The sequence below is a fragment of the Thermobia domestica genome, chromosome 1, assembly GCF_964235325.1.
Source record: "Thermobia domestica chromosome 1, izTheDome1.hap1.1, whole genome shotgun sequence".
NCBI lineage: Eukaryota > Metazoa > Arthropoda > Insecta > Zygentoma > Lepismatidae > Thermobia > Thermobia domestica.
The window spans coordinates 252,820,301-252,835,882 of NC_137454.1; the positions used below are offsets into that span (position 1 = coordinate 252,820,301).

Below are 15,582 nucleotides of genomic sequence, written 5' to 3' on the forward strand. Positions count from 1 at the left end.
TAATTATTATACAACAGTTGAGAGTCTGATTCATGTATGCATCCAGTTTTGTACTCTGTAAACCTCGGTTTGACAGGTGTCGCTGTCTGCAAATTATTCGGGTGGAAAAATATCAGCCTCAGTATATTTCTAGCTAACATCTAACTTGCTGCCCTCCAATCATCACAGATGTTCAATAGGCTGGTCAGCCTGTTTACCTTGTCATAAATATGAACAAAAGTGCGTACGAGAAAAAGATGTCTCATAGCATTCAGACTTCGATGATCAATCACTACATTCAAGCAAGTTTGTCATATACTCGCTTTATCAAAAAAAAAAAAAAAAAAAAAAAAAAAAAATTGTAATCAGTGTTACTTTCAACTGTTCACAACAAAATTTTAGCCACGCGCGAGGTTTGCCTGGACACAAAAAATCAAGAGATATCATTTTGAAAGATTGTGCAATACAGCCAAAGGAAAACTCAGAAATTACGCAGGTAGATTTAACCTAAGGGACTAGTATGACGCTGACTATGCATATGGATTTTAGTACACTGCTTGACAATTGCTAGGAAACAAACACTGCATCATCCTGCTTTATTGTCAAAAAATGACTGGGATCTTCCGGCATGCAAAGAATCAGGATGCGATAAACAATCAAAACAGTAATGCAGACGAGAGAGGAGGCATGAACAGCAAGTTGTACAGTAAGTACAGAGAATTCTGGACAAATTACTAAGGTATATGACCATCTCACACAGCACAGTATCCTTCACATCCACTTGTCATGCTGTCGATGAGTGTTCAAGAAAATATGTAGTATGTTGTCCCATTCTTCTCTGGGCAGTTTTCACAGTCTCGACGATCCACGGTGATAGATTCCTCTGTACAAGTCGCCTTCCAAGAGCATCCCAGGCATGTTCGATAGAATTAAAATTTGTGGAATATGCTAGCCAATCCCAGCATTTAGTGTCCTCTTTCCAGTATATGTAATTTGAGCAGGTATGTATGGGTACGTGTTATCATCTATGTAAACTAAATCAGCACCACGGAAAAGTCAAACATTCTTTTAGTATCTCAGTAAGACACCACTCTCCAGTAACGGATCCTGCATCGAATGTGTACAGTGGTAGTATTCCGCCAATTTTCACTACGTTCGCCCCCAACTTCAAACCTAAGTAAGTGTTATATTTACGGATTGTGCTGCAGATGAAATCGTGCTTCCCATTCTCTCACACAACGCGATGTCCTGAATCCTTGTCGAACAGAACCATAATTCCTCTGAAAAAATACCATTGAACTATCTCCTCTTGGCTCCGGACATGAGTTTCCTATATCACTGTAATCTGCCACAACGATGGTTAGGGGGTTAATGGAGCACAATTCACTGGCTTCCAGGCCAAGCATACAACCTAATACCACTCATTATGAAATAGCTTTGGGGAACAAAATGACACCAGAAGCATCGACAAATGTGTGAGCAATTTGGAATGGAAATCAGATAAGACTTTTTTGCCAACTGTCCTACACACCAATCTGTCGAACTCTTGTACAATCCGCGGCAAAAAACCTGCAACATGAGGATATAAGTTTATTGTGAAACTACACCTAACAGCACAGGGAATGAACATAACGTCTAAGTGGAACGAATCACGCCAAGATAAACCTCGGCCTCCTCGCGTGCACACTTATTTTGGAGCAAAAGACTTCGTCATTTCACAATAAACTTATATGCTCATGTTGTAGGTTTTTTGCCGCGGATTGTACATCTTTTACCAACTAAGCTATGCATACGCACAACTGTTCTTCTTGCAACAGGGGCTCTCTGAAGTCGGGAAATGACATATATGCTCATCACTCATACAACCTCTATGTCACTTTGACCTCACTCAAACTAACCAAGCTCAGTTAGTGTAGTGGCTCAGCAAAACGAAGACCCGGGTTTAATTCCCATCTAAGTTAGGCACTTTTAAACTTTTTGAATTTTTAATGGTTACCGTAAAGAAATGAAATTCAGTAATACCACTACGCTTAATTCGATACGTGCTTGTTCACGTGTATTCACTATTTACTAATGATTAACATATTTTACTAAGTTAGAGTATATTAAGAACACATATACTAGCTGCGCTAACTTCACCGTAAGAATAAGATAGAAGTAATTTGATTTCGATTTGAGTTTAGCGTCCCTTTCAGCAGCAAGGCTTAATGAGACGTGAACCTACGGCTTAACGTACGATCCGAACCATATGAGCTTCCACCGGAAATCGAACCTGGGTTTCCAGCGCCAAAGCCATACACAACCACGAGGGAACTCCGGTAAAACTTGTGACAGGAATCATATTCATTAACAAAAGATCTAGTAATGGAATTTTGACAACAGATTGCAAAATAAAACAACAATTATATTATAAAAAATATTTTGTAATTGCAAAACTTTTTTTACAAATATAGATACAAAATACAATGTTGAAATAGTAAATACTTAAGTCAAAGAAATATGTATATATATGAGAAAACAAATTCATTAAAATTTTCATTAGCAAATAAGGTAACATCACTTCCTAACTGACAAAATAAATAACAATGAACATTACCTGATACCTCTCTCAAGTTGCTACTAGACTGTATCACTCATCATGGAAAGCAGTTATTCATTTTATAATAGCGAAATTTGTATATCCATGGTTAAGCTCATTAAATACCTGCGTCACATTGGGTTCTGAGCTCCCTATTTCCATGGAAAGTTTTTTTTTTTTCCTTTCTTTTTCTTTAGAGCGGGAATTTTGGTGGTTCAATTCACAGACTCCTTCTCCATACGTATTTAAATGTTCCTTATTTTTGGGAATTCCAATTCTGTGATATACAAATTTTCGTGTGACATGTAAATTCATCTTTACATACAAAGAAGGAACATTAAAGAGACTTGAAACAAAATCCGTTTATTTCGAAGAAAAAGAATGAATATTTTCTCAATATGGACCAATGGGTTGAAAAGAGAAATGGACCAGGTATTTACTGGCGAGATGTTGTGAATGATGACAATTATAGGATAGCCGAAAACTTGACCAATATTACAAAAATCACACAATTCTTATCTTTTCATTTTAGGCTGCATTAGATGATGATACAATAAAGTGAGTTGAAACCATCATTTTATGTGGGCGTGAGGGGTATTCTGTCCAAGATGTCGCTTCTGAGTTTCAACAGGCAAGATCCTATATCAATGTATATTCCACACCAAATTACTTCTGAAGTTTAAGACGACGGGCCCAGGTCTACATACCTACGTCTGATAAGGTGCGCAATTCAGTTCTTACAAAACCCATTGCTGCTTTCTTATGTCAATGCGCCGAACATAAAAGGAATTGCCACTATCCCCAAACTAATGGACCTTGCTTCAGTGGTTCCTGCAAAATGATACCCAATTAACTTTGACAGTGCAGAGTTACTAACTTTATGAGAGTTTATACAGACCTTGAACTGATCGCATAGATGCCATCGAGTAGGCCCCGAGTTTGTCTAACTTTAAGCTTTTGGATTTTGCGATTTGGAAATATTAAGTCCCGGACAGTAGGGCTCGATCTTTATTAGGATAGTCCTTATTTTTTGACTTACGAGTTTCTTTTGAGTCTCATTCTCTCCCCCTCCCCCTAAAATGGTTCTATATCGGACCAAAGTAACCCATGAGAAAAATTAGCTCAATTGAATAATATTAAATGGTATTCAAGCAACTTCAAGCTTTGAATGCATTTGCAGTATACAATATGAGGCAATGGTGCTTTAAAGTTTGGAAAGCCAATTGTAAGTTGATGAACATATATTATGAAGGTAGTAACTATTAAATTGCCTTCATAATGATTAGAGTTAAGTTGGAAATAAGATCTTGTTTGTGTAGTGAAATGCTACTCCAAAACAATAAGCACACAGCTCCTCCTACTAAAATACTTTGGAAATGAACCCATGATGGTAATACACAGAAACTATACAGGCTGGTACTCTACCTCAATTACCCCTAGCGAAGATACGATGTTACTTCTAGTCGTTTCAAAGTTAAGGTCGTTTGGTGCACTATTTAATATTATTCAATACAGCTATTTGTTTTTATTATTTTTGTGTGTGTGTGTGGGGGGGGGGGGGGGCTACTTTGGTCTAATATGGAACCATTTTAAGGGCCTGAGACTTAAAGAAACTCCGCAGAAGTCGAAATTTAAAGATCACCCTAACCTAGGTATATATACGAAAGCTGCTGCAAAAGTTTCTGCGAACTACTACTAACAGTGGCGCTAGTGTTTTGCTATTATAAAATTCGAAGAATAGATGTTTCTATGTTTAAATTATCTTTGATTGTTTATTTAAGCCTATTCGTTTATTTTTCACATCGATTTCAAGTAGTTGCTTTATGTGAGAAATGGAAATTCTTGTGAACGCTTTCGGGTTGTGATTTTTAAAATGATTTTAAATGTAATTTAATACCGAAACATTGCACAGAGCGACTGCAATTGGCTTCTGGGAATTAAGTACCATTCAAAAGGACTTGTGTACAATTTGTTTTCCGATTTCAGCATGACTACACATTTCTCAATGATGAATTTCGTGAAGATCGTCCATTCACCTTTGTTGCTGCAAGTAATGTTGTTGGTGTGCGTGAAATAATTGAGTGAGATCAGCATGCGACACGCCATGAGATTAGGGTATCCTTCACCATCGACATGAAAGCAACACATACGATTTTACATGATCACTTGAACGTACAGAAACTCTCAACCCTTGGATCTCACACATGACCGAAGCTCAAATCCAGACTCGTGTCAATTGAAGTAAAGAAATGCTCAAAAAATTCAACTGAGATAAGTCAAATTTGGCGTATCATATTGTAACAGAAGAAGAAACTTGGGACCTATTCATACGAACCCGAAACTAAACAGAAACTCAATGTTTGGGTTTGGAGGTGAGCCGAAACCAAGAAATTTTATTCGCGTGAGAGTGCTGCCAATCAAATGATTCCTTGTTTCTTCGGTTATACCGGACATGTGGAAACCATAGGTTTAAGAGATGGAAGGAGAATGCTGAGTGGTATGAACAATTTGTTTGCCAGAGGTCGTCAATGAATTGCATAAAATAAACCCAAATAGTAGCATGGTTCTTCACTACAAAACCCGCTCCCACTCAGCACACCAAACCGTTTATTTTTTGTCCAACGAAACTGCTGAATTTATGACTCATTGCCGTACTCACCTAATTTAAATGTCTTTCTTTTGTTCCCACTTATCAAAAAGTAAAATGCATGGTGAGCGATTTGTGTTGCCTGAAGCAGCTATTGACACATTCCGAACAGTGATTTCTCAGGTACTTCTTTAAACTGTTATTAAAAATAAACGAATAGGTTTAAATAAACAATCAACGATAATTTAAATACAGAAAGGTCTATTCTTCCCCACTTCATAACAGCGAAACATTAGCCCACTGTTAGCAGTTTGCAGAAACCTTTCTAGCAATCCTCGTGTACATATTATATTATATTATACTATACTATATTATATTATATTATATTATATTATATTATATTATATTATATTATATTATATTATATTATATGTACATGAGGATTGCTGGAAAGGTTTCTGCAAACTGCTAACAGTGGGCTAATGTTTCGCTGTTATGAAGTGGGGAAGAATAGACCTTTCTGTATTTAAATTATCGTTGATTGTTTATTTAAATCTATTCGTTTATTTTATACTGTGTAACCTATATATATACTGTGTAATCTAAAGGAAACGGATTAGTGAAAGTGAATGATTATAAACCCACTGATGGAATGAGAATATGGGAAAAGCCCGACAAAACTCACGAATGATGCTGTCCACAAGACTTTGATTTCTGCCTGCGAAAATAGGTTTCGCCGGAAGAAGCACACATAGAACATATTATGCTGCTCTTTATGCATTACGGGACTTACAGTCCACTCTGTACTTTTGTCCTTTAGACCTAGCTCAAAACTATACGAGTTGATGAATCCGACACCGCATCCGTCAAATCCTACGTGACTATCAACACGTTGTGCCTGTCATATATTTTACAGACCGATCTATTACCACTTTCGTATATTTAATACTTCATATTTTTTCCACTATGAGCAACACATTGGACCATCCATTAAGATAATGGGAGAGAGTACAAATTGAAGATAACCTACGAGGTTCTGTTACCTTATTTATTGAAAAAAAAAATGTATTTCTCTTTAATTTGATCCTTTGAAACAAGAAACGAATAATTCATTAACACTTTTATCACAAGTTCAAGAAGAATGTTTATATTATATACGCAAACAATATACTTTTTCTCTTCGCAAGTAATTTTTACAATGAATACTCTGTAAGTACGTGTTATCATCAGTACATAGAAATAAACGTTTTGGAAATATAACCTTTACAAAAATTCATAACGGATTAGGTTACAAATATATCGCAGTGCATACATAAGAATTTGTGTTTTGATCGAACATTATTATGCAAACAATGAGACTACTACATAGTAGCATCTCCACTGCATATAAACAGAAAATCATTATGAAACAAATATAATATTTTAAGGAAGTTTATAATAAAATGGCACGCCAAGATTTTGTGCACACAATTCTTTCTCTATCTGTCTCTGTACAACTATCTCCTTCATAGAATACATCTGGATTCTCAACACATGCACATACGAAAATTAACGATCACATGTGATTATTTAAATGAATTCATTTATTTATTTTTACCATTTGTCATAACTAAACGGAATTCTCATTGTAGCAAATAATAAGTTCATTTATCTAAAAAGCAGAAATTTCATCATGAATTAGCGTGATATGAATACAGTCGCAGAAACACAATGTCTACTGAAAACAAAAAAAAAAAAAAAAAAAAAACAAAAAAAAAACAAAAAAAAAAAAAAAAACTTCAACAAATACAAGAGCCACTCCATATATTTTGCAATACGCAAGTACTATACGAGATTAAGCAAGGTTTTTTTTTTTTTTTTTTCTCGTTACAGATGAGAGAACTGGAATATTGAAAACATACAGAACTATATTGTCCAATCTATGAATTTTGTGTAAAAGTGACATTTGTGATCAAAAGTGTGGTTGGAATGGAGCTCTCACGCAAAGCATTTTAAGCCATGATTTACTATGATTTTCGCGTTGACCTAAACGACAAAGACTGTCACCAAAGATTGAGGTCAGCGTTTGGGGATACCGCTCCGTGATACACAACAGTCTTTAGATGGTACAAAGACTTTCAAAGGGGTTGGAGGTCTTTGCAAGATGAAGCCCGTGAAGGAAGACCTCCGTGTTCAACAATGCCAGATTTAGTGGCTGCTGTGCAAGACATGGTCTCTAAAGATCCAAGGTATACCTATGCGATGATAGAGGAAGCACATAGCATTAGATCCTCGTCAGTGCACACAATTTTACACGAGCATCTCAAACTAAAAAAGGTAGTTTCCCGGTGGGTACCCCATCAATTGTCTGATTTCCAGAAAGCAGAGAGGGTCAGAATTGCTCGTAAAATCCTGGATATGTTAAACCAAGATGGACACCAGCTCTTTTCTGAAATTGTGACGGGTGATGAAACCTACATCCCATTTTATGACTGCCCCCCTCATCAGGAAAATCTGTATAAACCCATGAAGATGACCCAACGTCAACTATTGTAAAAAATCAGTGAGCGATGAAGAAAGTAATAATGTACGCTGTTCTTCCGAAGCACTGGTCTCGTCGCAATTATTAGGCTACATGAACAGAAAACGGTTACAGCAAACTGGTACACAACCAGTCTGATTATCCCAAGTTCTTGTTACTTGCAAATCCGAGGTTTACTCGTCCACCATGACAATGCCTCCTCGCACACTGCAAACAGTGAAGTATCTTCCAGGCTCATCATTTTAAAACACTTCCGTATTCCCCTGATTTGGCTGTTTAATTTCTAGCTCTTCTTTAACCTTAAAAATCACTAGCGGGGACGTCGTTTTCACACAGAAGACAGAAGTGTCGATCATGGAGTTCTTCAACAGCATTCCAAGACAAGAGTGGCGCCGGGCATTTGAATTGCGGCAAGAGAGATTAAACAAGTGTACTGCTGCCGCAGGGAATTACTTTGAACACATGTAAAAAGGTTAGTTCATAGGACGTATATTCTCTTGTATTGCAAAACTTCTGGAGTGACCCTCATATTGAACAAAACTTTCACTTAAAAAATGAATACTTCTACTCATTTTTTTTTATTTTATATCAAACGTTTCATAACAATATATACAATGAACACAAATAAAGACGCAGCATAATGCTAATGTTAATCAATTATTATTCATTTACCAAATCACGGAAGTCAAATTTATTTAATTTTAACAGACACAAAGACACTTGGTAAATATTACATGCATCATGTAATATATGCTTGATTGATTTTTTTATTTACATCATATTAATTGGAAAAACGAAATTCTCATTGTACATATCAATACATTCATTTATTTAAAAAGTAGAAATTTCATAAGCAAGAATCAGCGTGATATGAATACAGATAGAAATATAATGAAAATTTCATTTAAAATTAAAAACGAATACTTCAATTAGTAATTTACATACCAAACGTAAAATTAAAGACGCACAACAATGATGATGTTAAAACAATCATTCATCCACTAGATCAATCATTCAATACAAGCCAAATTCATTTAATTTTAACAGACACAGCCGTCTGCAAAATATTAGGTGCATCATGTAGTATTTGCTTGATTCTGTATTTACATCTGATTAATTGAAAAAAAAAAAATTCTCATTCTAGGAATAAACAAATTCATTTATTTTAAAATGCAGAAATTTCATCATGAATAATTAGCGTGATATGAATACAGATAGAAACATAATGTTTACTGAAAATGTAAACACAACTTTAACAAATATTGATTAAAAAATTTCATTTAAAATAAAAAAAAAAAATACATACTTCAATTAGTAATCTATATACCAAATGTCAAATTAAAGATGCACAACAGTGATGAAGTTATAACAATAATTCATTTACGAAATCATAGATGCCAAATTCATTCAAATTTAATTGACACAAAGACACTTGTAAAATATTAGATGTGCCATGTAGTATTTGCTTGATTTTTTTTCTTTTTTACAAAAACATTATTTACATCAGATTAATTGGAAGTAGAATCTTCCGTGCTATTAACTTGAACACTTTTCCGTTTAAACAGCGGTTCTGCTGGAGGCGTAACAACCATTAGGTCTAGAGACAATAGAAGTGGAAAATTTAATTGTTCGTCGAGTTCCAGAAGAGTTATCTGCAAAGAAAACACCTTTACAATATCTCGTGACTTCAGCTTCCACATATACATATTAGAATGCGTCAGGATTTTCGAATTCGCTTTTTGAATATCTTCAAAGTTGTTAACACCTGATCTGATTATGGACCTTAAAAAAAACTTTTCATGACTACCCTATTTAGAGATGTAGAAAGCAGTACATTTTCAATCAATTTGAGAAAAATTGTTTTCGGATGTGATTATTCTTATGTGAAATATTTTAGTTAATTCGGACTAAAAGCATAATTTTTAATTCAAACCTATTTCGTCCTTTGCGCTATTCAGTTACATTTCAAAACTTGTGAAATAAGCAAATTCTGGAATATCCATGGTTATGGGGAGATCTTCACTTAGCCAACATGGTATTCAGAGTGAGAGAAATATGTTTGATGTCTTAAGTTCCCTCTTTTCTTCAGTATAGAGGGTATATAAAACTGTAAATCTAGCAGTTAACGTAAAATTTGAACCACATATATACTCTCAACGGAAATTGAACTTAAGTATTTCGTACCAAATGTGAAATGCTAACTATTCAGCCATCTCACTGAAAGGTATCTGCACCATAGATCGCAATTGGGTACCAAGAACGTATCTGTAGCCCCGTTTGGATAAATTGATTTACGAATTAATGTTTGTCATAAAATGAAATGAATGTTATAATTTAACGTCCTTCGTATACGATTTGATGCTAAAGGAGACAGATAAATGCAATTAAACACAATGATGGAGTAAAGTGAGAGAATCACGAGAAAAACCACGGACAGGGTGTTATCCACCAGTTATTAAATGGGGTCTAATCAGGGGTGTACACACCCTGAAGTCAGGGCTCCCAGTGATAGTTTGCATTAAAATAGTTGCTTGTAGTTGCAACATTGAAAAAAAATGTTGCAAGATAGTTGTATTGTATTCATAAAAAGTTGCAAAATAGTTGCAAACTGTGTTTACAAAAAGTGACAAGAACAATGAAATAGGGATAACAGTATTTTAAACTCAGTAAAATATTGTCCATGATATGTACACCTGTCAAATCCCACACAGATTTTACTGTTTCTCACTTGTCTTCTTAAAATATGCTGACTGTTTACTGGTAATCATCTTCTGTATTTTTTCTGTGGCTGCTTGTTGATTTCTTTCATCTTCTCTAACTTTCTCCACATCTTCAATCATCGCTTGTGCTAAATGTACTTCTGTCATGTCTTTCTTCCCTAACGCTGTTTTAAACCGTTTGTTAGCCTCCGAGAGAAGCTGGTCAGATGTTTTCAGTTTGGACAGCTCAACTTCCTTTGATTTAGCTAACTTCTTTTCCAAGTCAGCTGTTGCTGCTTTGGACTTAGCTGCTTCCTTGATTATGATTATGATGATTATTATTATTATTTCTGTTTCGAGTCGCTCATGTTCCTGCTTTCTCTTTAGTTCCTCTTCTTCCTTTTGTTTCCTCACCCTTTCTTGGTAATTTAGGTAACTGCAATGAGTCATTCTGATGAGTTCTTGACTTATAAGGAATGCTGCTGGGTTGTTTCTATACTTCTTCATTCCGTCGTACACAACAAGTCTTGCATTCAACGTTCCCTCTGACATGCTGCTTCGTTCTTCAGACAGGACTCTCCTTGAGAAAGAATTCCCACGTTGAACATCAGAATTTCCATGGGACAGTTTTCAAGACGGACTTCCCTATGTTCATGACAGTAGGATACTTTGATGAGCCACTGGCGTTTTCCAGTGATAAAATCTTATTCCAAAAATGGTCGATTCTCTCATTCTCTTCATACTGTACTGTTTCTAATTTCAACAGCTTCCACTCATCCAAAAGAACATCCACTGGAACTTTATAAGGGATAGATGAACGAGCAATATCTGTAATGTCACTATCAATGGCAACCTTCCGATATTCCAGATGCACACAACGACAATGTTTCAGGATGTTCTTTTCGAAGATTTTGCATTTTTCGATCACATATTTTCCAACTGCCTTGTAATGCTTCTGCACACTTGAAGCGAACTCTGCTGACTGTTTACTAGGAAGCGTGCTGATTACTGATGAAAGTTTCTCACCAAACTTCACTTCTTTCCATGGCAAAAGATTTTCAGCACTAAAGACTTCCTCCTCTAATGTGTCAAAGTATTCTTGAGATTTTGGCTTGGAAACCTTACCAACTATCTTCAGAAGAACGGTGTGAAGCTCGTTGTATAGCATATGTACAAGAGGTTCTTCTTTTTGGAACATAGTTAAGAATGGTGTGAACACAGATGCACTTTCACACACAAAGGCCACTTCTGCTTTCATAACGGCTTCTTTCTTCAGCATCTTGGAAATCGATACGTAGTTTGAGGCGTTCATCAGGCTGCTTTGCTTTCTCGGAATAAACTGCAGAAAATAATATTCAATGGCTGGAAACTGTTTCGTAAAACGTTCCAAAGAGAGCAACACTGTCGATCAGCGTGAAGGAACATGCTTGATGAAACGATGCCTTTGTGTTCCTGTTTTTTCCTGAATTCTTTCAAAACCTTACCACTGCGATGGCCATCCATGGAAAACATTGTAAATCACGATAAGATTACAGGACAATCCTCACCTATAATAAACTCATCACCAAATATATGCAAGCCTTTTCTGAACCCATTATGAACGGTATAAATATTGCAACTACAAATATTAAGTAACGGAAAGCCACGCACATTTTGCACAAACTCAGATGTGATTCTGAATACCATTCGGTCCATCACTTCCCAACATAAGAAGGTTATTGGGTGACAAATTGTATAAATCCAGCACTTCACAAATGTATTTATGGATATGCTCACCTTTTGCGTGTCCAATGAAAAATGAGTACAAATGGCGTACCATAACCTGTTGCAAAGTAGAGCTCCAATAATGAATTGCAAACTGTAGTTCTTTGCGATTTTGAAAATTTGTCGTTTCATCATAGAGAAGTGTCAACGGAATGTTCTTCAAATCTTCACAAAGCTGTTGTGAAAAAATGGCCCTAAAGCATCAGTCAACACATATGACAGTTTAGAATGGCTCAGACAAAAGTTTTTGGGAAAACTGTTTGGATCTGGAAGCATAGATAGTATAACATCAGCTATATTGTCGCACGATGCCGCAGGTAAGTTTTGAGTAACAATATGTAAAGCCCAAACAGTTTCTGCTCTGGTAGCTGCATGACGCTCTGAGCTTAATTGTGGCTTGATTGGTGTTATTGCTTCACTGAAAGGTGGCTGGTTTGGAGATGGCAAAGACACTGGACTTACTGAACTCGCAGTATCAGTTAAATCAGTACTCACGGAACTTCCACTTTCTAAGCATATACTAGTCGGGCAGATTTTCAACTGCAGCTCACTCAGTTTCTTCTTTGCATTAGTACCATGTTTTGGTGTTGACACATGCTGTGACACGGCTTGAAATCCCTTATTTCTAATGTTTGTTGTTACACTACAAACGCGACAGAAAACTTCCACTTCACTCTTCTTTGATAAACCAAGATGATAGTTCGCTGAAACCAATCATCGAAAACGCGATACCTCGACTCGGACATTCTGCAACGCTCAAATTACAATCTTTGCACTCAAAAAACACTAGCCTGCAGGAAAACACAACATGGATCCATTACTGGCTGTTCCTACTAAAATAAAATAAAATAAAATAAAAATGAAATGAATGGGCTTTCTGTAAAGCTTGGGAACTATTAATATATTATAAAAAGTAACAAATAAAGCAATTCACTTTTAAAAAAATCATAGATTGAACAAGTTGGAAGCAGGCTCTTCCACATAGCAGAATCACTCCTTTCCAGACCACCAGTGAGGACGGAATATACACAATGGAGGGAAATTCAAATGCAGGTTTGTTTATGAACAACTTGTGTCCTCAACATGCTCTACAGTTTTACTGGGCTTTTTTATTTATTTTATATATGCAACACTGGAAGAAAGTTGCAAATAGTTGCAAAATAACAAAAATAGTTGCATTCACGAAAAAGAGTTGCAAAAAGTGGCAAATAATTGTTTGCTGGGAGCCCTATGAAGTGCATCTTCTACCGCTTAACTTATCTTTCTTACGCACACAGCAAAAAATGAAGTGCTGAAACAACAACACAAAATGACTACCACTTTTGCGTGTCACTTGTATCTATATATCTCTCACTGTTTTTGCTGTATGAAAATCAGTATTGAAACCGGAAGTAGTAGGACATTTCAACCACTCCCAGGTTTGGTAGAGTGTTGTGGGTTGTGACGATATGCTATTTTTAGGCACTGGGTCGACACGAAAACCACTTACCGCTATCTATTACATTTTTGTTTTATGGCGATAAGTGTCAAAACCAGAAATGGCTAAATTGAAGTACTACTGGTTTCAATAGAGGGTTAATGAAGAAAGTGGAACCTATTCTTCAGACAATTGATTGATTGATTGATTAAAAAAAAAAAAAAAACCGCATCTTGATATCTCTTACCGTTCTGGCTACGTGGAAATCAGTATTGAAACCTAAAGTACTATTACATTTGAACCCCTTTCGGTTTTAATAGTGTGTTCGAAAAGGTCATAGTACGTTTTTTTATAAGCTGAACCGTTAGCAAAAATTCAAAGCTCCTCGATATCTTTTACCGTTTTCGTTTTATGGCGATAAACGTTGAAACCGAAAATGACATATTTGAACCACTACTCTGAATAGAGAATTAACGTAGGAAATGATACCTATTCTTGGGATACTGAACCGACTGCAAAAGACCGCTTCTCGGTATCTTTTACCATTTTTGCTCTGATATTAGTCGACAGACGGACGGACAAAGCCGTTCTATAATACTTCCGACACTTACACACAGCATAGTTGGGTTGCTGTTTTGTAAATTTACCTTTGATGGGATTTAAATATCTGATATTTAACAATGATCATGTAATATACCATTTTAAAGAGCAAAGTTCAATCTACTTATTATTGTAATTGTTTTTTGTTCTGTTTGTTCTTTGTTTTAGGATGCCTAAGTAATGAGAAAGAAAATTCAATCAATACTATTGTATGAGTTCAAACTGGAACGTAATAACGCAATATCAATCAGAATTTGGCCAGAGGATTATCAGTGATCGTACAGTTCAACTCTGGTTTCAACAGTTTCGTCCAGGGACGAGAGTCTTAATTATGGCAAAGAATAGGCATCCTTGTGCGATTGAGGATGAGGAATTGAAGGTCATAGCTGAAGTGTATTTACGCAAAACAACTCGCGAGATTGTAGAACAACTTCTCGTTAACCATCCGATACGAAGTCTGCTGTGCGCTTCTTCTTCGCAACAGAACGGATGCATTTTTTGATCGCACTGTGATATGCGACGGAAAATGGATCCTATAAAGCAATTGACGATGTCGTACGCAGTGGCTGGAGACACTAAAACACTTTCGAAAAACTGAAGTGCATCAAACGAAGGTAATGGTTATTGTTTTGATGATCGGTACATAGAATCAATCACTAACCTTCTTGAATTCTGGCAAACCATCATATCAAAGAAATACTGTACTGCCAGGGTATTGCCAGACTGCACCAAAAGCTACAAAATTTATGGTCAGCATTGGTCAATCGTAAGGGATCAATTTTTCTTCACGACAACGCGAGATCACATGTCTCACAAATAACTGCATAAAAATTGAACGAATTGGGTTACGAAACTCTACCTCACCAGATTTCTCCCACGTATTATCACTTTTTCAAGCACCTCGACATTTTTCTACAGATCTTCAACAACTAAGAATCAGCCCAAAACTCCTGTAAAGAGTTCATCAGTCTAGAACTCCAGATTTTTTAAGCTACCGGAATCAATAAACTTGGCAAAAATGTATAGATTATAATCAAATGGTTCTTATTTTGAGAATAAGCTTAATTCTAAGCGAGGTATACTATTTTTTTTTTTTTAAAAATCGAAATTATTTTGGACAAACGTGACCAAATATTTCATATAAAAAATCACATCCAAGAACAAATAGTCTTGAATCGTTAACTGATATGGGGCCGTAGAATTAAAAAAAAAAATCCCTAATCAGATCAGGTGTTGATTTTTTGGAGGTATTCAAAACCCGCATTCGATATTTAAAAAAAGTAGAAAAACACCAAAACAGAGACTCTCTGCAATGAAACTAACATTTCAGAAGACAATGTTGAATTAAATTATTGAAGTTTTCATAAACTTGATCATCATTTTTAAAACACTATGATTTTCGCTTTTTTGTAAATAGATTGTCTCGTTTATGACCTA

At 35.8% G+C, this 15,582-nt stretch overlaps 1 protein-coding gene across 2 annotated transcripts in view; it reads right to left on the reverse strand.

The window, feature by feature from the left end:
• Nucleotides 1-2,381: 2,381 nt before the first annotated feature.
• Nucleotides 2,382-15,582, reverse strand: part of gcl (germ cell-less) — a 79,251-nt gene continuing 66,050 nt past the window's right edge. For both annotated transcript variants that reach the window (XM_081772116.1, XM_081772109.1), the window contains one exon: nucleotides 2,382-9,317. In XM_081772116.1, coding sequence (XP_081628242.1) covers nucleotides 9,174-9,317 — 144 coding nt within the window. In that variant the 3' untranslated portion in view covers nucleotides 2,382-9,173. The remainder of the gene's footprint in view (nucleotides 9,318-15,582) is intronic.